Below are 23978 nucleotides of genomic sequence, written 5' to 3' on the forward strand. Positions count from 1 at the left end.
AAGAGTGGGGGGCTTTCCTCTTGTAGCTGGTGATTTCTTGCAAGCCCTTCCAAATTGAAGAAGAGTCACTAGCTGAGAACTTGCTCCTCAACTTCTCAGAGTACCTTTCCTTGGCAGCTCTGATTCTTCTTCTCAGCTTGCACTTTGCCTACCTGTACAGGTCTGCATCCCTGCTCCTGTAGGCCTCCTCTTTCGACTGGCGGAGGCTTGTTGTTGTTTAATCAGGTCCAGGTCCTAGTTGGAATGCAATTGTCCTCACAAAAAGCTGACATGTGATGATACAGTGTCTATATACACATCGAGGCTTGTGGTTGCTTCTCTGAACACATTCCACTCAGTGCAGTCAAAGCAGGACTGTAGGTTTTCAATGCCCTCGCTTGTCCACCGTTCCGTTGTTCTGACCACAGGCTTAGCAGATTTTAGTTTCTGTCTGTAGAAACCTTCTGAATAAAGCGAACTAAACATTGATCAGAGAGACCTAGATCCGCCTGGGGAACAGAGCGATATACGTTCTTGATTGAAGTGTAACAGTGGTCAAGTGCTCCCTCCCCTCTGGTGGGCCAGGTTACAGGAAGTCTGTACTTTGGAAGGTCTCGACTAAGGTTAGTTTTGTTAAAGTCCCCCAAAACATTGACCATGGAGTCCAGGGGGTAAACTCCAGCGAGGACAAAATAGTAAAATTCCCTCTGAGAGTAGAAGAGTTTGCAGTTTATAAAGAAGGATTCTGGGTTGGAAGAGCATCCTCTTCTGTACCATGGGCCTCAATTTTCCAAACTTTCATCTGTTGAACTATCCCTCGCAACATGGGCCCATTGCAGTTCGCATACCGTCCGAACAGATCCACGGATGATGCGGTCTCCCAGGTTTTGCACACCGCTCTCTCTCATCTTGACAGCCAGAAGGGGGGCTACGTGAGGATGCTGTTCATAGACTTCAGTTCAGCCTTCAACACGATAGTCCCCACCAGACTGGCCGGGAAGCTACTGGAATTAGGGCGCAACACCCCCCTGTGTGCCTGGGCCCTGGACTTTCTCACCACCAGGCCCCAGGTAGTCATGATGGGAGGGAATCCATCAAAGTCCCTCACCCTGAGCACAGGATCACCCCAGGGTTGCGTCCTCAGCCCCCTATTGTACTCCCTGTACACACATGACTGTGTGGCTAGGTTCAGCTCCAACTCAATAATTAAGTTTGCTGATGACACTGTGGTGGTGGGCCTGATCTCAGACAACGATGAGAAGGCCTACCGGGAGGAGGTGGCTGATCTAGCACTCTGGTGCCAGGATAACAGCCTCCTCTTGAACATCAAAAAAATGAAGGAGCTGATCGTGGACTTTAGGAGGGCACATCATCCGAGGACGTACACTCCATTGAGGATAAATGGGGTTACTGTGGATAGGGTGAGCTGTTTTAAATATCTGGGAGTCCACATCTCTGAGGATATGACATGGGCATCACACGCCGCAGCACTCGTGAGTAAGTCAAGGCAGCGCCTTTACCACCTCAGGCAATTGAGGAAATTCAGAGTGTCTCCGAGGATCCTCGAGTGCTTCTACTCAGCGGCTGTGGAAAGCATCTTGTCCGGAAATATTACCATCTGGTTTGGGAATTGCTCTGCCCAGGACAAGAAGGCTCTGCAGAGAGTAGTGCGGTCGGCCGAACGCACTATGGGAACTTCACTCGCCCCCCTGCAGGAACTATACAACAGGAGGTGCAACTCCAGAGCAAATAAAATCATGGGAGACCCCTTCCACCCCTGCAACGGACTGTTCCAGCTGCTACGGTCAGGCAAACGCCTCCGTTGCCATGCAGCGAGAACGAAGAGGTTGAGAAGGAGTTTCTTCCCAGAGGCCATTCTGAATGTAAACTCCCATCTCACCAGGGACTAACTTTACTGAACGTTTTTCCTTCCAATATTTAATATGTAAAAGAATATGTGTGTGTTTATGATTGTGTTTATAGTTTGTTTGGTTGTTTGTTTGTCTTTTTGCACAAAGTCCACGAGCATTGCCACTTTCATTTCACTGCACATCTCGTATGTGTATGTGACGAATAAACTTGACTTGACTTGACTTGATCTGCCATGGTCTACCCTTCTGAACCCTCTAGCAGATACTATTCCAGAGAATATTCCACCCTCTGAGAATATTTGAGTTTGGTTCAGAAGGAATACGTTTATTTGAGGCTTTCCCTACTTTCCACAGCTGTTTCTGCAAATTCACCACAACTCATTTCTCAAAGTGAAAACAAAAATGTTTTATTTTGTTTGTCTAGCAAAATCATTCAGTAGTTACAATAAATGTAGAAATATAAATCCATAAAACAAACTCAAACATATGTGATAACATTATTCATCTGTGGGGAAATTGGTTTGCCCACAGCCATAACACACAAGGTACACAAAAACTTGAAATTAAAAGTGAAACCAAAAAGAAAAAGACAAGCGACTGTTGTCTGGCTGCCGTGTGCACAGCACCTTCACCGGAACAAATGAACAAACAAACACAGACTTAAGGGCCTGTCCCACGAGCATGCGACTCCATGCGGCTGACTGCATGCGGCAAAGCGCAACCAAACCAGAAGCAGGGGCCGCGCTGAGGTCGAGTGGGTGACATGAAGTTCGAGCGAAGTCCGCAGGAAGTTCGCGCTTGACGTTCAGCGTCGAGGCGGCTGCGGGCAAGCAAGGAATTTTTGAACACGGTCAGTTTTTCGGAGCCCCGCGCGATATCGGGACCAGCTCCGCACAACTCCATACGGCTCCGGCGATCGAAGTGGGACCGGCCCCGCAAGGCCGTAGGGCTCAAGCAACCACGTTAGTTTGCGCTTGCCGCATGGAGTCGCATGCTCGTGCGACAGGCCCTTTAGGTCGCGCTTGCCGCATGGAGTTGCATGCTCGTGGGACAGGCCCTTTATTCCCTGGTCAGAGGATTCTAAACTAGAGGGCCCCCCCAAACACCCTCCCCCACACCAGGTCCCCCTTTGTTCTCCCACGGTCTCTCACAGCGGTCCCACCCAGCCGGAACCCCATTGTCTTCCCCTTCCCCATAAGCCTATACATGCATATACTTAATGTTTCCAAAACAATAGACGATAGACAATAGGTGCAGGAGTAGGCCATTCGGCCTTTCAAGCCAGCACCGCCATTCAATGTGATCATGGCTGATCATCCCCAATCAGTACCCCGTTGCTGCCTTTTACCCATATCCCCTGACTCCGCTATCTTTAAGAGCCCTATCCAGCTCTCTCTTGAAAGCATCCAGAGAACCTGCCTCCACCGCCCTCTGAGTTGGAGAATTCCACAGACTCAGAACTCTCTGTAAGAAAAAGTGTTTCCTCGTCTCCGTTCTAAATGGCTTACCCTTTATTCTTAAACTGTGGCCCCTGGTTCTGGATTCCCCCAATATCGGGAACATGTTTTCTGGCCCCTGGTTCCATGGATTCCCCTCATCCTTCTATATCGGGAACATGTTTCCTGCCAAACCTGCGTGTCCAAGAATGTCCCCTTAACAATACTTATATGTTTCACTAGAACAACTGCAGAAGGACCTCTTTGCCCAACTCTCATCCTTTTATTGTCTTCAACTTAGTCCAAGCCAGTCATACATATAATACAATGCTTAAATTCTCCACCACAGTGAACATATAGGCAAAAGTCAGTCCTGCCATCCCCCCCCCCCCCCCCCCCCCCCCCCCCCCCCCCCCCCCCCCCCCGGCGATGGAATTAACCCGCGGCCCGGGTGGTAAACCTACGCTCCTGCACTGCCCCGCAATAGCAAGAAACACCGTCCTTCCTCAAGTACTTAGGGGGCCCCCGCCCCGACCCGAACCTACTGGGCACACAATTGGGCGTTCCAGGGCCGCCCCGACTGGGGTCGTTTCTCTCACCCCGACCGGGCCGCCCCGAGGGCTCCCTCGGGCTACAACACCTGCCTAGAACGGACCTCTTTGCACCCTGTTATACTCGGGACTCCTCTTGTTATAAAGGCCAACATGCCATTTGCTTTCTTCACTGCCTGCTGTACCTGCATGCTTACTTTCACAGACTGATGAACAAGGACCCCCAGATACTTCCCCTTTTCCCAACTTGACACCATTTAGATAGTAATCTGCCTTCCTGTTTCGCTACCAAAGTGGATAACCTCACATTTCTCCACATTAAACGTCATCTGCCATGCATCCTCCCACTCCCCCAACTTGTTCAAGTCACCGTGAATTATCATAGTATCCTCCTCACAGTTCACACTGCCGCCTAGCTTTGTGTCATCTGCAAATTTACTTTGAATCCCTTCATCCAAATCATTGATGTATATTGTAAATAGCTGCGGTCCCAGCACCGAGCCTTGCGATACCCCACTAGTCACTGCCTGTCATTCTGAAAGTGACCCATTAATCCCCACTCTCTGTTTCCTGTCTGCCAACCAATTTTCTATCCATGTCAGCACTCCACCCCCAATACCATGTACCCTAATTTTACCCACTAATCTCCTACGTGGGACCTTATCAAATACTTTCTGAAAGTGCAGGTACACTACATCCACTGGCTCTCCCTTGTCCATTGTCCATCTTTGAAAAATTCCAGAAGATTAGTCAAGCATGATTTCCCCTTCATAAATCCATGCTGACTCGGACCGATCCCGTTACTGCTATCCAAATATGCGGCTATTTCATCTTTTATAATTGACGCCAGCATCTTCCCCACCACCGATGTCAGGCTAACTGGTCTATAATTCCCTGTTTTCTCTCTCCCACTTTTCTTTAAACATTAGCTACCCTCCAATCCACAGGAACTGATCCTGAGTCTATAGAACATTGGAAAATTATCACCAATGCATCCACAATTTCTAGAGCCACTTCCTTAAGTACCCTGGGATGCAGACTATCAGGCCCTGGGGATTTATCAGCCTTCATTCCCATCAGTCTACCCAACACCATTTCCTGCCTAATGTGGATTTCCTTCAGTTCCACACCAGAACCTCTGGCCACTACTATATCAGGAAGATTGTTTGTATCCTCCTTTGTGAAGATGGATCCAATGTTCCTGTTCAACTCATCTGCCATTTCCTTGTTCCCCATAATAAATTCACTTTTTTCAGTCTTCAACGGTCCAACTTTGGTCTTAACTAATTTTTTTTTCTCTTCACATACCTAAAGAAGCTTTTACTATCCTGCTTTATATTCTTGGCTAGCTTACCTTTGTACCTCATCTTTTCTCCCCGTATTGTCTTTTTAGTTATCTTCTGTTGCTCTTTAAACATTACCTAATCCTCTCGCTCATCTTTGCTACGTTGCACTTCTCTTTTATTTTTATACTGTCCCTGACGTCCCTTGTCAGCCACGGTCGCCCCTTGGAATCTTTCTTCCTCCTAGGAATGAACTGATCCTGCACCTTCTGTATTATTCCTAGAAATACCTGCCATTTTTGGTCCACTGTCATCCCTGCAAGTGTATCTTTCCAGTCAACTTTGGCCAGCTCCTCCCTTATGGCCCCATAGTCCCCTTTATTCAACTTTAACACTGACACCTCCAATCTACACTTCTCCCTCTCCAATTAAACCTGACCATGTTATGGTCACTACTTTCTAATGGGCTCAATGGACCCCTATCAGTTTGCCTACCGCAAGAACAGGAATATGGAGGATGCCATCTCAACGGCACTTCACTCCGCCCTCTCCCACCTCGACAACGGAGATACTTATGTAAGAATGCTGTTCATCGATTACAGCTCAGCATTCAACACCATTATACCCTCTAAACTGATCACCAAACTCGGTAACCTGGGCATCGACCCCTCCCTCTGCAACTGGATACTGGACTTTCTAACCAACAGACCCCAGTCTGTTAGGTTAGACAAGCACACCTCTTCAACCCTCACCCTGAACACCGGCGTTCCACAGGGCTCTGTGCTGAGCCCCCTCTTCTACTCCCTCTTCACCTACGACTGCACACTTGTACATGGTACTAACACCATCATCAAGTATGCAGATGATACAACGGTGATTGGCCTCATCAGCAACAACGATGAGTCAGCCTATAGGGAGGAGGTCCAGCTCCTAGCAGCATGGTGCGCTGACAACAACCTGGCCCTTAACTCCAAGAAGACCAAGGAGCTCATTGTAGACTTCAGGAAGTCTAGGGGCGGCACGCACACCCCCATCCACATCAACGGGACGGAGGTGGAACGTGTTTCCAGCTTCAGGTTCCTGGGGGTCAACATCTCCGATGACCTCTCTTGGACCCACAATACCTCAACTCTGGTCAAGAAGGCTCACCAGCGTCTCTTCTTCCTGAGGAGACTGAAGAAGGTCCATCTGTCTCCTCAGATTCTGGTGAACTTCTACCGCTGCACCATCGAGAGCATCCTTACCAACTGTATCACTGTATGGTATGGCAACTGCTCTGTCTCCGACCGGAAAGCACTGCAGAGGGTGGTGAAAATTGCCCAACGCATCACCGGTTCCTCGCTCCCCTCCATTGAGTCTGTCCAAAGCAAGCGTTGTCTGCGAAGGGCGCTCAGCATCGCCAAGGACTGCTCTCACCCCAACCATGGACTGTTTACCCTCCTACCATCCGGGAGGCGCTACAGGTCTCTCCGTTGCCGGACCAGCAGGTCGAGGAACAGCTTCTTCCCTGCGGCTGTCACACTACTCAACACTGTACCTCGGTGACTGCCAATCACCCCCCCCCACACTCCTCCTACAGGAAAAACACTATGACTGTATGCATGTAAATAGATTTATTTATTGAAATCATATTCTATGTCGCTCTCCAGGGAGATGCTAACTGCATTTCGTTGTCTCTGTACTGTACACTGACAATTAAAGTTGAGTTGAATCTGAATCTGAATTAACCTCGAGGCCCTTTATCAAATCGTAACTACATGTCACATTTTTCAGTTTTGTATCAGATTTCTCAATCACTTTTTAGTCTTCAGTTGTTCATACCAAGTGCAAACTCAAAATTGTATTTGTACCGCCCCTTCCCCTTCAGTTGTTAAACAGTAATCTCTAACTTTAATTTTCATCACACCTAATCTTTACTGAAGAACATTGCATAAATTGGTTAAAGCTTGAAGCTTGGTCACACCGTCTAGGCTAAATATTATCACACGTTAGTACATCAACAGACATTGGTGTTTGTGGGAATTAAGTTATTGTTGTGCGGCATTATGATTGCAATACCAAAGATTAAGATTCTCCCTGAGTGATTGTTCATGAAAAATCACAAATTACATTAGTTCCTTTCATTTCTAAATATTTGTACTGCACAATTGTACAAGGATAATAAAATTGTGACCTTTGTCCATATAACCATATAACAATTACAGCACGGAAACAGGCCATCTCGACCCTTCTAGTCCGTGCCGAACACATAATCTCCCCTAGTCCCATATACCTGCGCTCAGACCATACCCCTCCATTCCCTTCCCATCCAGATAACTATCCAATTTATTTTTAAATGATAAAAACAAACCTGCCTCCACCACCTTCACTGGAAGCTCATTCCACACAGCTACCACTCTCTGTATCACTGTATGGTATGGCAATACATTGTCCTTTGCTTTCCCTGTCATTTTCACCAAAACCAAAGTAACAGTGAAATCTTGTTTTATGCCTCAACCAGTAACTTTCACATAATACAATTAATGCAGTAATGATTGGGCCCATTTATACTTCATGGAATAACATGGGTGAAAAGTATTTACACACATTTTAGAAAATGAAGCTGTCATTGGAGAACAATTTTGTGATAGTGTTTATTATTTGATTAGTTTTACAATATAGTTAAGAGACGAGTATTTCGCATTTCGTTGTCTCTGTACTGTACACTGACAATGACAATTAAAATTGAATCTGAATCTGATCTGAATCTGAATTTGTTCTTTGTACGAACAAGGAACGATTAACTTCTTATTTGCAGCAGCATAACAGATCTGCAACACAATAAATATACAACAAATCAAAAATTAAATAAATTTATAACCCCAATACTCGTGTTTAAAAGAAAACAAAGGCAATGCATGACTGTCCAGAGTTCATTGGTTAGTGTTATGTAGTGTTCAAGAGCCTGATGGTTGTTGGGATGAAGCTATTCTTGAAACCAGTGATCACAGTTTTCAGACTCCTATACATTACTGATGGTAGGAGAGAAATGAGAATGTGACCAGGATGGTATGGTCTTTGCTGGCTGCCATTTTGAGGCAACATCTTTGATACACTCCCCTTCAATGGTGGGGGGGTCAATACCTATCATGGACCGAGCGGTGTCCACCACATCTTTTGTAAACTCCTTCATTCCCGGGCATTCGAGTTACCAAACCAGGCCATAATGCAACCAGTTACAGAAAAATAGTTGCAGAGAACGATAAATTAGGAGTAATGGTTCTGAATTGGGGTAAGGACAATTTTACCAGGCTAAAATAGTTCAGAAAAAGTAGCATGTTAATAGCTATAAAGCGCTATTAAGGACAGTCCCACAAAGAAAAGGGATATCCAAATCTCGAGCACCTTGGATGACAAGATGAAAAGGGGAAGTTTATTTGTGATACTAAGATTATAATGCAGCAGAAAGCCTTTAAAAGTATACGATTTAAATTAAAAAGGAAACTCGGAAGGCAATGGAGGTGTGAAGACATGCAGACTAGTAAAATCAATGAAAATTCCTCAGACCTTTTATAATTACTTGAAGACCATACCTTTGGGGAGGTGTGATAAGCCAAATAAGTGTGCAGTCAAGAGTGTGAAGGAACAAAAGAAACTTGGAATAACATCCACAGATTCTTAAAGGAGAAGGGCAGGAGAATAAGAATCATAAAAAGCATTCTGAATGCTTTTCCTTTGTAGCCCATCACAGAATATGAGAGCAGGGGTTCAATGCCAGGATTTCTACAAAGTAATTCAATCACAGCTTAAGTATCACTAACAGTTTTGATCATAGTAACAAAGAAAATATGTTTGCACTTACAAAGATGGTGCCAAAATTTAATTAAAATGCATAAAATTGAGGAGCCAAGATGAGATCTGCTGGCTCCAGAGAGGGTCCAGAAGAGGGTTACAAGAATGATTCCAGGAATGAGTGGGTTAACATATGATGAGCGTTTGACTGGGCCTGTACTCATTGGCATTTAGAAGGATGACCCTCATTGAATCTTACTGAATAGTGAAAGGGTTGGATAGAGTAGATGTGGAGCGGATGTTTCCACTAGTGGGAGAGTCTGGGATCAGAGGTCAGAGCCTTAGAATTAAAGGATGTTCCTTTTGGAAGGAGATGAGGAGGAATTTCTTTGGGCGAATCTGTGGAATTCTTTGCCACAGAAGGCTGTGGAGGCCAAATCAATGGATCTTATTAAGGCAAAGATAGATAGATTCTTGATTAGTACGGGTGTCAGGGTTTATAGGGAGAAGGCAGGAGAATGGGGTTAGGAGGGAGAGATAGATCAGCCATGATTGAATGGCAGAGTAGACGATGGGCCGAATGGCCTAATTCAGCTCCTATCACATAACCTTGTGACTCTATGACCAGAATCCATTAGCAGAAGAATCAAAGAGCAGTGTGTATAATTCTAAAATGATAGAAGGATTCAAGAGGAAATTACAATTTTTTTTGTTCACCCTGAAGGTATTTTGCAACCTGTAACTCGTTCCCAGGTAGGGTAGGAAAGGCAGATGCAATCGTCACATTTAAACAATTCTTGGTTGTGGACTTAAGAGCCAAGGCCGGCTGAGTTAAAGACTAAGTATTGGAAATTTGGATAGCTGCATGGATCTTTCTCAACATTTGCAGATATGGTCCAAGTGTTCTTTTCTATAGTTCTGCAAATTAAATACATTTCAAGTAATACCAAAATATTTATTTAAAATTGAATGGTTTTGCATTAATTAGAAAGAGCTGAAAACAGCTACATAAATACCAGACTTTAGATGACATGTTAACAATGTGGAATTCTTTGCAGTTATATATATTTTAAAAAAAAGGTTTATAATAACTAATTTGTGGTAATTTTTGACAGGTTGGTTGTACCAAATAAAGGATATTCCTCCCTAGATCAAAGCCCGGATGAAAAGCCTTTGGTTGCTCTGGACACCGATAGGTATGTTGTATTCACTATTTTTTGATCATTTGCTAAAATTAGATTTTAATAGAAAAAAATCATTGTTATTATTCTCGTTAATTGGACTGTGGTTGCTGGAATCTGGTGTAAAAAAAAACAAACTGCTGGAGGAAGTCAGTGGGTCGAGCAGCATTTGGAGAGGCAAAGGGATAGATGATGTTTCAAGTTGAGACCCTGCCTCAAGATTCCAACTGAGCTACTTATGCCCAGTACTGCGCTCCATCACATCCCTCATTCCTTTAGTTGCCTGTTCATCTGACATCTAGTATTGAATAAACTATAACCTTGAGATCAAATGTATCATATTCTGGGAACAGAACAATAAAATTCTTGCTTGCTGCAGCTTTTCAGGCCCTTTTAAGCAATAATGCAACAAATAATAAACAATATATCAAGAATACAATAAATGCTCTGTAATGCTCCAAAAGTCCATAGTAGATCATTGCTGAGATAAGGTTGCAGTTGTGCAGTGTGGTCCAAGAGCATGATGGTTGGGAAGACATTGCTCTTGAAGCAGGTTTGTGGTCACGGTGTGAGAGTGTGGCCAGGGTGGTGTGGGTCTTTGATATTAGCTGCCTTTTTGAAGCATTGCTTCCTGTAAACCGCTTAGATGGTGGGAAGGTCAATACCCATGATGGACCAGGCAATGTCCAGCACTTTCTGCAGACTCCATTCCTGAGTGTTCGAATTATTGAACCAGGTTGTGATGCAATCAGTATGCTCCCTACAATATATTGCTCCCTACAATAGAGTATTCAACAACATTCAAAATCTCCTTGGTCTTCTAAGGAAATAAAAGCATAGGTAAGCTTTATTGGTGAGTGCATCAATCTGCTGGGGCCAGGACAGAACTGCAAAGATATGCACATCCAGGAACCTGAAGCTGTTAACTATCCATCAAATCAACTTTCTCCAACTTAACATTGGTAAGATTAAAATCATCATCCAAGGTCACTGCCATTGTCACAATGCTGGTATTTCCCACTATGCCAAGTTTCTTGATTCCAGGGATAGATTTATTAGTTATTTTAAAGAATCATAAATTGGTTTCAACCCCAGAGAGACTGATTATTGGAAATATATTTTGATCAAACATAAAGGTTTGCTATTGTTATTGCCATTTGTCATTGTTATCTATAGCACCTTCAATATAACTGGCTGTATTTTACCTTTTCTTACCTCGTACAAGTGGTCGCATTATCAAAGTGTTGCATTGTTAATAGGAACCATTTATCAAATGGTTTATTTCTGAAATTGTAAACATTTACCTTCAACACATTTTTTTTAATTTAGTTTTTGGGACACTGGGAAGGCCAAAATTGTGCATTCCTAACTTAGAAGGTGGTGGTGATCTGCTGTTTTGAAACACTGCATTTCTTCTGGTGAAAGTACCTTCACCATCCTGTTGGAGAGGAAGTTCCAGAATTTAGACCCAGTGACCATGGCCAGTGATTATATTTCAGTCAGGGTAGTGTAAGACTTCAGGTACCTACATTTTACTCTCAAGAACCCCCTCCCCTTGTCCTCCTTGGTTTTGAGATCATGGCTATTTAATTTGGACGGCATAGTGGGAAGAGCGGTAGAGATTACAGCACCAGAGACCCGGGTTGCATCCTGACTCCAGGTGCTCTCTGTACGGAATGTGCATGTTCTCCCTTTGGCCAGGTGGGTTTTCTCCGGGTGCTCAGGTCTTCTCCTACATTCCAAAGGTGTGCAGATTTCTATGTTAGTTGCAGTCTGTAAAATTGCCCCGAATGTGTAGTTTGTGGCTGATCTTTGGTCAGCGTGAACTTGGTGGGCTAAAGGGCCGATTCTCACCCTGTATCGCTAAACTAAATTGAATAATGTCATGTTCATATCTATAGCTAAATTTTTAGTTCTAAAAATCTTTGCAAGCTCTAAATTGAAAAGCTATTTTTAGAATAAATAAATATAAAAATAAAAGAAGTGTCTCAAATGTTTCCACATAAAAATGAACATAGCATTCAGTTTTTTTTAATGAAAGTAATTTAACTTCATAAAACTGTTGGCTAAGATTTCAAGACATCTAGCTGTATTTGTCTGTATTTATTTTATGTAATGTAAAATTATTACGGGATTGGACACGCTAGATGTAGGAAACGTGTTCCTGATGTTGGGGGAGTCCAGAACCAGGGACCACAGTTTAAGAATAAGGGGTTGGCCATTTAGAACTGAGATAAGGAAATACATTTTCATCCAGAGAGTTGTGAATTTGTGGAATTCTCTGCCTCAGAAGGCAGTGGAGGCTGTTTCACTGGATGCATTCTGGGGCTAGCGGAATCAAGGGATATGGGGAGAAGGCAGGAACGGAGTACTAATTGTGGATGATCAGCCATGATCACATTGAATGGTGGTGCTGGCTCCAAGGGCCGAATGGCCTACTCCTGCACCTATTGTCTATGTGTCTATATAATGTTGCTTTTAAAAGTCAAACTGGTCTTTGTGTAACTATTTGCCGTAAAGATAAACTGCTGAACGAAAATATATATTGAGGAAATAATTACTTTTTTGAAAACATAAATTTGCTTATTTCTATGTAATTGCAGTGATGATGACTTTGATGTGTCACGGTATTCTTCGTCAGGCTATTCTTCAGCTGAGGTGAGTTATTGTAATGACCGATCATTTCATTGAAAGGTAAATGTTAACAAAAGTAATTACCAATAAATTCTGCTAAATTTCATCCTTGTGTTTCTAGTTTAATCTTTGAGACTATCTACGTTGTTGTACAGGCTGTAATCTTTGTTAACTCATTCACTGAATTGTGAAATTCTGCAAAGCAAAGGCTCAAACAAACCTGCTTTAGATTTAAACTTTAGAGATACAGCACGGAAACAGGCTTTTCGGCCCACCGAGTCTGCCAACCAGCAGTTACCCCGTATACTGGCACTATCCAACAGATAAGGGACAATTTACAAACTTATCAAAGTCAATTAACCTACAAACCAGTTGTCTTTGGTGTGTGGGAGGAAACAAGAGCACCCAGAGATCATAAGTGATAGGAGCAGAATTAGGCCATTCGGCCCATCAAGTCTACTTTGCCATTCAATCATGGCTGATCTTTCTCTTCCTCCTAACCCCATTTTCCTACCTTCTACCCATAACTATCTGACACCCGTGCTAATCAATAATCTATCTATCTCTGCCTTAAATATATCCACTGACTTGGCCTCAACAGCCTTCTGTGACAAAGAATTCCACAGATTCACCACTCTTTTTCTAAAGAAATTCCAACATCCCTTTCCTGAAAGTCTTTTAATTCTGAGGCTATGACCTCTAGTCCTAAACTCTCCCACTAGTGGGAACATCCTCTCCACATCCACTCTATCCAAGCCTTTCACTATTCTGTACATTTCAATGAGACCCCCCCCTCATTCTTCTAAACTCCAGTGAGTACAGGCCCAATGCCGTCAAACGCTCATCATATGTTAACCTACTCACTCCTGGGATTATTCTTGTAAATCTTATCTGGACCCTCTCCAAAGCCAGCACATCCTCCCTCAGATATGGTGCCCAAAATTGATCACAATATTCCAAAGACGGCCTGACCAGTGCCGTATGGAGCCTCAGGATTACATCCCTGCTTTTGTATACAAGCCCTCACAAAGTAAATGCTAGCATTGCGTTTGCTTTCTTTTTTACCGATTCGACTTGTAGATTAACTTTTAGTAATCCTGCACCAGCACTTCCAAGATAAACCACGCAGTCAATAGACAATAGACAGTAGGTGCAGGAGTAGGCCATTCGGCCCTTTGAGCCAGCACCGCCATTCAATGTGATCATGGCTGATCATCCCCAATCAGTACCCCGTTCCTGCCTTCTCCCCATATCCCCCGACTGCTATTTTTAAGAGCCCTATCTAGCTCTCTCTTGAAAGCATCCAGAGAACCTGCCTCCACCGCCCTCTGAGGCAGAGAATTTCACAGAATCACCACTCTCTGTGAGAAAAAGTGTTTCCTCGTCTCCGTTCTAAATGGCTTAATCCTTATTCTTAAACTGTGGCCCCTGGTTCTGGAATCCCCCAACATCGGGAACATGTTTCCTGCCTCTAGCATGTCCAAGCCCTTAACAATCTTATATGTTTCAATGAGATTCCCTCTCATCCTTCTAAACTCCAGAGTGTACAAGCCCAGCTGCTCCATTCTCTCAGCATATGACAGTCCCGCCATCCCGGGAATTAGCCTTGTAAAGCTACGCTGCACTCCCTCAATAGCAAGAATGTCCTTCCTCAAATTAGGGGACCAAAACTGCACACAATACTCCAGGTGTGGTCTCACTAGGGCTTTGTACAACTGCAGAAGAACCTCTTTGCTCCTATATTCGATTCCTCTTGTTATAAAGGCCAACATGCCATTCGCTTTCTTCACTGCGTGCTGTACCTGCATACTTACTTTCATAGACTGATGTACAAGGACCCCCAGATCTCGTTGTACTTCCCCTTTTCCCAACTTGATGCCATTTAGATAGTAACCTGCCTTCCTGTTTTTGCTACCAAAGTGGATAACCTCATATTTATCTGCATTAAACTTAATCTGCCATGCATCTGCCCACTCCCCCAACCTGTCCAAGTCACCCTGCATTCCCATAGCATCCTCCTCACAGTTCACACTGCCACCCAGTCACAGGGAGAACTTACAAACTCCGTACAGACAGCACCGGGTTTCTGCTGCTGTGTTGCATTGTTAATAGGAACCATTTTTCAAATGTTTTATTTCTGAAATTGTAAACATTTACCTTCAACACAGTTTTTTTTTAATTTAGTTTTTGGGACACTGGGAAAGCCAATATTGTGCATTCCTAACTTAGAAGGTGGTGGTGATCAACCGATGCAGCAACTCCACCGCTGCATCACTATGCTGCGCCCTTCTCTACTACACATAATAAAGCCCTAGCCTAGAACCTGTTTCATTTGCCCCTGAAGGCACATATGGAGCCAGGAAGAAACTAGAAAACATAGGCTGCGTCCCATATCTCGACAGTCATCAATGATGACATTTTCTATAGTCTTCAGCAAGTGTCCTCAAACACAGCACAAAGCTGATTGGGCAGCAGTAATTCCTGCTTTTCTCATATGCTTCTAACTTTTGGACTTCTACAGCCTGCACCACAAGGCATTGAAGAGGTCTCTGAAAAATCCACCATTTCCACTGATATGATGTGAACCAATGTCAGCATCGTCTCCCAGGCCATTATCCACAGTACAGGTTGCCCTGATGGGGGGCAAGCCACAATTTTTGCAAGTCTGATACTGGACTCCTGAAATATCATGCACTCAAAGCCCCCTCAAGAAAAGTGCAAGTTTCACACAAATTCAAAAGAATCTCTGGTCATTCAAAATTGAGAAATAATATTCAGAATGGCTATGAAAACATGAAGTCCATTTGTCAGGAATACCAGGACATAGATGTAAATGCAGAAGTGCTCCACCTTCCACGTTGCAAAGTAGCCTTTGCAAATAGGAAATAGTGTGTTGGGTATTTATTTCGTTGAAAAACAGAATGTTCCTTTCACAAAATAAATTTTCCACTAGTTTAGTTTACTTTAGAAATACAATAGACATAGGTGCAGGAGTAGGCCATTCGGCCCTTTGAGCCAGCGCCACCATTCACTGTGATCATGGCTGATCATCCACATTCAGTACCCCATTCCTGCCTTCTCATCATATCCCCTGACTGCTAACTTTAAGAGATCTAACTCTTTTAGATCTAACTCTCTCCAGAGAATTGGCCTCCACAGCCTTCTGAGGCAGAGAATTCCACAGATTCATAACTCTCTGGGTGAAAAAGTTTTTTGTCTCCGTTCTAAATGGCCTACCCCTTATTTTTAAACTGTGGTCTCCGATTCTGGACTCCCCCAACATCGGGTACATGTTTCCTGTCTAGCGTGTCCAAACCCTTAATAATCTTATATGTTTCAATAAGATCCCCTCTCATTCTTCTAAATTCCAGAGTATACATGCCCCGCCGCTCCATTCTATCAACATATGACAGTCCCGCCATCCCGGGAATTAACCTTGTGAACCTACGTTGTACTCCCTCAATAGTAAGAATGTGCTTCCTCACATTTGGAGACCACAACTACACACAATACTGCACGTGTGGTCTTAGTAGAGCCCTGTACATCTGCAGAAGGACCTCTTTGCTTCTGTTCTCAACTCCTCTTGTTCTGAAGGCCAACATGCCATTAGCTTCCTTCACTGCCTGCTGTACCAGCATGCTTACTTTCAGTGAATAGTGAACAAGAACCCCCATATCTCTTTGTACTTTCCCTTTTCCCAACTTGATACCATTCAGATAATAATCTGCATTCCTGTTTTTGCCACCAAAGTGGATAACCTCACATCCACATTAAACTGCATCTGCCATGCATCTGCCCACCCACCCAACCTGTCCAAGTCACCTGCATCCTCCTAGCATCTTCCTCACAGTTCACACTACCACCCAGCTTTGTGTCATCTGCACATTTGCTAATGTTACTTTGAATCCCTTCAACTAAATCATTGATGTATATTGTAAATAGCTGCAGTCCCAGCACCGAGCCTTGCGGTACCACACTTGTCACTGCCTGACATTCTGAAAGGGATCCGTTAATCCCTACTCATTGTTTCATTTCTGCCAACCAGTTTTCTATCCACGTCAATACCCTATCCCTAATACCATGTGCTCTAATTTTGTCCACTAATCTCCTACGTGGGACCTTATCAAAGGCTTTCTGACAGTCCGGGTACGCTACATCCGCTGGCTCTCCCTTGTCCATTTTCCTGGTTACATCCTCAAAAGATTCCAGAGGATTAGTCAAGCATGATTTCCCCTTCGTAAATCCATGCTGACTCGGACCGATCCTGTTACTGCTATCCAAATGTGCTGCTATTTCATTTTTTATAATTGATTCCAGCATATTCCCCACCACCGATGTTAGGCTAACTGGTTTATAATTCCGTTTTCTCTCTCCCGCCTTTCTTAAAAAGTGTGAGATCGTTAGCTACCCTACAATCCACAGGAACTGATCCTGAATCTATAGAACATTGGAAAATGATCACCAATGCATCCACAATTTCTAGAGCCACTTCCTTAAGTACCCTGGAAAGAAGTGGACAGAGAAGAAATGGGTCATCAGTCTAAAGAAAGGTCCTAATCTGTCCATTTCCTTCTATGGATACTGTCTGACCCGCTGAGTTTCTCTAACAGTTTGGGTTTATGTTTTCTCATGGGAATCTTTCTTCACATGCAACATTTCTGATTTGTCAGTCATGTTTACATAGCATCAATTTCAGATTGTTGATTTGCTCTTCATTATGTAGCTTCATTGCTCTCCCACGTTTAGGCACTATGTGAAGAAAAGATACTTTAAGCATTGTTTATTTTATTTGTGAATGCAATATCACTACCTTAGCTGCATAGTAGACAATAAATTAATCATTTTGTTTTAACTAAATAGCTTTCTAGTACATAGTGTTTGTTAGTTTAGTTACATATCATAAAAGGTATACAGGTGCACAACCTTTTATCCGGTGTTCCAGAAACCGAAAAGCTCCGAAAACCGGCCATTTTTTCCAGATGTCGTCTGCGCACCAAAGCTCGCGTTTGGCGCCAAACCTGACCCAAAACGACCCACGGTCAACCCAGGTCTGTACTACTGTAGCGGCTGCCTCCTCCCTGGAGACCGGGAGACGCTTAAACATCTGTAAATCATTGCTTAAATGTTAGTCAGTTAGTTCGGAGGGCTTTTATGTGAAGGGGGGTGAAGGGGTAAACTTTAATTCTTAGTCCCCTACCTGGTCGGAGAGGCGGGGAGCGGTCAATGCCTTACCGGGTCGCTGTGCAGTAAGCTCCGCAGCGCTGTGGCCGGTGGGGCCGCGGGCGGCGCCAGTTGTAGCTCCGACCCCGGCAACTCTACCCCTGGCTGCGAGGCGCTCCAAATCCAGCGCGGCCCGCGGCCGGACGCCCCAGCTCCGCACCAGCGGGGTGCGGGCAATGCCTTACCGGGTCGCCGTGCGGCAAGCTCCGGAGCGCTGTGGCCGCCGACACACAACATCGCGGAGCGTCGCTGGATTTGGAGCCGCGCAGCCAGGGGTAGAGTTGCCGGGGTCGGAGCTCCAACCGGCGCCGCCCGCGGCCGGACGGAGCCCCCAGCTCCGCGGCTCCAAATCCAGCGACGCTCCGCGATGTTGGAAGAAGGCGGCCACAGCGCTCCGGAGCTTGCCGCACGGCGACCCGGTAAGGCATTGCCCGCACTGGATTTGGAGCGCCTCCCAGCCAGGGGTAGATTTGCCGGCGTCGGAGCTACAACTGGCGCCGCCCGCGGCCGGACGGAGCCCCCAGCTCCGCGAGGTTGGGAGTCGCCGACCAGGTAGGTAGGGGACTAAGAATTAAAGTTTCCCCCTTCACCCTACACCACCACCACCACATAAAATCCCTCCAAACTAACTGACTAACATTTATGCAATGATTCTCCCGGTCTCCGGGGAGGAGGTAGCTGCTCCAGACTTTTCAAGCCGCCCGCGCTACCTACCTAATCTACGCTAAAAATCTTCCATTCTGAAATCCGAAAATGTCCGAAATCCGACAAGTGTCTGGTCCCAAGGCTTTCGGATAAAAGGTTGTGCACCTGTAGTATTTCGGAATACACAAGAAAATCCCAACCAAGTTCATGACTCTTTTGTCTCTGCAGCAGATTAACCAAGACTTGAATATCCAACTCCTAAAAGATGGGTATCGGTTAGATGAGATTCCGGACGATGAAGACTTGGATCTTATTCCCCCCAAATCAGTGAACGCTACCTGCATGTGCTGCCAGGCCACTTCCACCACCTGCAATGTTCAATAATGTGACTGGCACGTTCCACTTTAATCGTAAAAATAACAGCCATTGCTTCCTCCTATGGTAGGACATGCACTTTGTGTCCGTGTTTCAAAAAAGAGCAGACCATCATTTTGGCATTCATAAGTGGACGTGAATGCAGTGTTGAATTTGTGTGTAATAGAAGGTAACAATTAATCCTAATGCTCGGCGGTAATTGTATCGTGTAACCCAGATTATTTTTGTTTTGTCCCTGCTTCAGGCCAAAGGTGGGGGGAGGGAAGAAATGGAACAATGCTGCAGCATGATTAAAAGCTCTGTCAAGAATGGAAAGCAAAATCCAACTGTTCTTGTGTCTACTAAAATAACTTTGTTATTTGAAGGGCATTACTTCATGCTTACCATTCTATTTGAAGCCAGTTTGAACTGAAAACTGGCCAACCTTTTTTTTAAACAATCACATTGCCTCTATTTCAGGTTTATGACTTTTACATTAACATTCAGAATTCGAAAACAATAGATCTCATGTGTTGAAGATTTTACAATGTTTTACCCGGGTTTTCAAGGGTAAAACCAGAATTATTATTTTTTTTATGGTGCACTCATTTTTTTGACTGCTACTGTAAACATTAAATCATATTTGTTTTTAAACCTTTTTTTCTAAATATAATGAAATAATGGAGATTTTATTTCTGTTGGTGGGTCACTCATTCACAGAAAAATATCATGCAAGGAAGGTACATGCAAAACACTTTCTAGGTGCAGGGGACATATAATGTTATAGAACATATTTGATTTGTCAGCAGGAAATTGGAGTGGAAGGCAGGTGGTTGTGCGTAATGCTGTTTAGAGGTGACAAGTTGTAACAGCACCTGCCAAGCCATGACCTCTGAGGACAAGATATTCAGGTGCATGGGAACACTATGTGTATGTTTACCTCCTAATTACATATCGTTCTAACTCGAAATGGGATGGGGTGGAATGTATCACTGTTGTTTCATCATTAGGTCTAAATCCTGGAACAACATATCTAGCAGCATGTGAAACTACCTTCTCCACAAGGGCTACAGTGGCTCATGAAGGTGGCCCAACACTTTTTCACAGGCAGGTAGCAATGGGAAGTAAATGATGGCTTGTCAATAATGCCCAAATCCCAAAATTGAATAAACTAAAAAAAAAGTTTTAGCCTTTCAGTTAAAATTGTCTTGATAAAATCTGTTAAGTGAATGATTTATTGCTGGTTTACTTGTAAATATTTAAAAAATGGGTAAAGGTGCAAAAGGCAGTGTAGATGCAGGATTAGGGAAATCATGCTGGGGTGTATTTTTTTTTTATTTCTGCATGTAAGAAGATAATAAAAATTACAGGGATGGTTGGTTATAGTTATTTGCCAGTTACTTAAGCTTTTATTTCTTAGAATTCTGGGAATATTTACCTGGAATGTGGTTTAGATCTTGTATTCCGGTTGTTTATAACCAACAGTTCAGTAATAAGGTAAGCTTGCACTAGGCTGGTTAGGTTCTAATCATTGCAGAATAAGTTCAAGATGGATGAGTTGAAACAAAGGGCCTGTGCTTTATGACTGTAATTCTCTATTGAGGAAAAATGTATAACTTGAAGGTTCCCAGTCTACTCTTGAGAATGAGATGTGCACAGATGTAGGTTTGTGGCAGCTTTGTGGACTGTCAACATGGTTTGGGTGATAGAAGTCATATTCACTTATTAAGGGAACATGGTCCCTTACCAACCCACTTCATTTGACCAGCCTGAACAAGTCCAAACGTTTGCAATGAAAGTAAATTAAAATCTGTCCCGACAAGATGACCATACATCCCCGCTGTTAAAACTTTAGAACTATTCTGGTATAAGTTTCATGAACCCTGGCATAAAAGGTAAAGATTCCTAATTTTTACATTTCACATTTCTTCAGTGCAGGTACTTCAATCAGAATAAGGAATTACATAATTGAGCAGTGAATCTAGTCTAAAGTATTTCTTAAAGCTCATGGTTGCTAACCACTTTAATATATTTATGTATATGTACTTTAAAAAAACTAAGCGTTAATATATTTTATCCATATTGCCTCTGTATTTTGAGTTGGACCAGAATTAGAGGAATAATGTGCTTCTGCCCAGCTTGGGTAGATACTAGTGCAAAGAGAAATTCTGAGTTGATGTTAACACTAGAATAAAGAAACTTTGATACATTTAAACTAAGGTTTTATTATATGTAAGCCAATACAATTTGTCCAAATTAATAGGTAGTTTAGAGAAGTTATCTATATTTTGGATGTTGTCCCAGTGGATCAAATGGAGATTATTGATAAATGTCTTTCCCTCACCCCACCTCCCCCTTTCAAGATATTTCTGAGAAATGAATTATGCTAATTGTTTCAATATCACAATGTTGTATTGTAAATGTTCTGGTATGCACGTGTTCTGCGCTAATATTTCCATGCAAACAGATTTGTCTAAATTATTTGATCTATGCCTTCCAGGCAGCTGCTGCTCTTCATTAAAGCTTCAGGTTAACAGAACACCTTATTCCAATAAATATGATCCTGTTGCACACACTCATTTTAATATATAAATGTTCGCTATATGTTGGATTTTTGTTTAGTCTTGTGATCTTATTGAAATATCAATTAGTATTTGAGGAGCACTGTTTATCTTTGCAATGTAAATTTGACCATTTCAAATTAATCTTACCTTTAAGAAATGTTCTATTTTGTTGCAAAACATAAATGTACATTGAAAATCTGAAATTACAGAAATTCTGAAAATGCAAGCCTTGTTATTAACAGATTAATATTTCATAATTAAGAGGCTTTCCCTATCAGACTCTCCTTTTCTTTTAAAATTTATAGAAAATTGCAACAGAATGGAATATTAGTCTTATTGTGCAAAATTAAAGTTTGTAAAACACTAAGCTTGTGCTGTTAGAGATGCAAGGAATTGCAGATGCTAAAATCTTGAGAAAAACACTGTGATGTTCAGGCTGTGGAGGGAATGGACAGATTATGTTTTAGGTTGGAACCTGGCTTCAGACCTGTTGCCCTTTTTATACATCCATTTTTACATTGTCTTTTCAACTGCATGTTCATTTCCTTATCTATTATCCTTATCAATGCTGCAGTGAAACATTTTGAGTTCAATATTCTTTGTATAAGTTTGATTTTGCCATCATTCTCTTTGTGATATTCCATCTGTAAGGCGAACTATAGCCATCCATGTGACATACATCAACGAGGTATTGATTAGTATTATTTAGTTGCCCTTTTATATTTATTATTTTTTATGTACATTTCAGATATCTTTAATTTTCAAAACCTGTTCTGGAATCTGCTTTCCCATTGTTTCCACAACAAGCGTTTTGTACATAGTGCATTAAAATTAATTAGTCATATTATCTGCATTCTAGTTCATAATGCTAACACATCACTTTCTAAACTTTTTAATATATGGAAACCTACTTTTTTCCCCTCTGGCAAAGCTTTCACTTTTCAAGCATCCTTCCTATGTGCTGGATATACAGAATTAATGACAACAAATCACCATCTTATTAATACCAGCACTCTTGGTCTATAACTCTTGGCTATAACTGCTTCACATAGTTTCATGCTTTATCTATTCTTCAGCATGTTTAAACTTTATGCTCCAGTCCCAAATCTACTTTCTTTACTCCTTTTCTATATTGTTTTGTGTTTATTATACTTCAGTCCTTTATTAAGTTGCTACCACTCAACTATCATTCCAGATTTGAACTGTACTTTGGATAATTTCATAGTTATCTTCTGTGCTACTTTTAACATTCTCCAAGAGATCTATCAAAACAATACATCATCCAGCCCTGTTCAATTCTGTGTTCTCCTGTCTCTCATGCTCTACAAAAGGTTCATTTACCCAAATAAGTGTATTGTCCATTTCCCCATCAAAGGTTTTGGTCACATTCCTATCCCCTATTCACTGATTTATGTGGGTTCTCCAATATACCGCTTAATCCTCATTTTATGATTTAGTTATTCCCAGGCACGTCATATCCTTGGGGCCTCTCTGCCCTCGAATTGATGCCTTGATCCTTCACCTTTGTCCTTTTGCCCACTTCTCAGTGAAAGCACCTTCAGCTACTCTGCCTGCATGGAAAATGTCCTTATCTCCCTAACCTTCCCTTATGACCAACAGATGGATCTACACTAGTCCCACCTGCCTGTGTTTGGTCCATATTTGTCTAAACCTATCCTATCCATGCACCTGCAAATATTTATTTAATGTTGTGATAGTCCTTGCCTCAACCATCACCTCTGCCAGCTTGGTCTATATACCTCCCACCCTATGTGTAAAATAAAATAGGTTACACCTCATGCTCCTATGAAATCTCCGTTCTCCCCCCCTCCCCCCAGTCTCCTGGATTAGGCATGTTTCCACCCTTTTTTCTTTAAAATATGAAGTTTACATTAAGTTGAACGTTCAACGGGAAATTTGAAATAATTAAATTGTTTCAACGCACAGACTTATATATTTAAAATAAAAGTGTGCAATTCCCACATATGGAAAATTGAGGTTTAAATACATTCACAATGGGAAAATTTGAAATAATTAAATTTTGTTAATGTTAACTATGCTACACAGACTTATATATTATAAAATAAAAAGTTAACAGTGGAATTCCCCACAATATGGAAAATGATTGGTTTTTTGTACCTGTTTAAAACTCCAAAACATCACAATTTTTCCAAAAATGTATAAAATATGTATATCATTTAGTTAATGGACAATTTAATCTGTGCCAAAATTAAAATCATTACCCAACAATTTCAGATTTTGGGGGTATTGTTGAGGTCTCAATATTTGCCTTTCAATCTGTTCATTCTCTTTTCAGCAATTGATGAATATTCTGTCTGTCACCAGTGTTCTGTTTATTTCAGATTTTCAATTGTTTGTTATATATATATATATATATATATGAGTGTGTGTGCGTGTGTTTATATATATATATATATATATATATATATATATATATATATGTGTGTGTGTGTGTGTGTGTGTATGTT

The 23978-nt window shown here is 42.5% G+C and overlaps 1 protein-coding gene across 4 annotated transcripts in view; it reads left to right on the top strand.

The window, feature by feature from the left end:
• fam219aa (family with sequence similarity 219 member Aa) overlaps positions 1 to 23467 on the top strand; it is a 68411-nt gene extending 44944 nt beyond the window's left edge. For 2 of the 4 annotated variants that reach the window (XM_055632282.1, XM_055632291.1), the window contains exons 4-6: positions 10007 to 10087; positions 12676 to 12730; positions 18800 to 23467. In XM_055632282.1, the coding sequence (XP_055488257.1) occupies positions 10007 to 10087; positions 12676 to 12730; positions 18800 to 18955 (292 nt within the window). In that variant the 3' untranslated portion in view covers positions 18956 to 23467. The remainder of the gene's footprint in view (positions 1 to 10006; positions 10088 to 12675; positions 12731 to 18799) is intronic. The other 2 variants (XM_055632299.1, XM_055632307.1) reach the window with 1 other exon arrangement.
• The last annotated feature ends 511 nt before the right edge of the window (positions 23468 to 23978 follow it).

This window comes from Leucoraja erinacea, chromosome 1, assembly GCF_028641065.1.
Source record: "Leucoraja erinacea ecotype New England chromosome 1, Leri_hhj_1, whole genome shotgun sequence".
NCBI classification, from domain to species: domain Eukaryota; kingdom Metazoa; phylum Chordata; class Chondrichthyes; order Rajiformes; family Rajidae; genus Leucoraja; species Leucoraja erinaceus.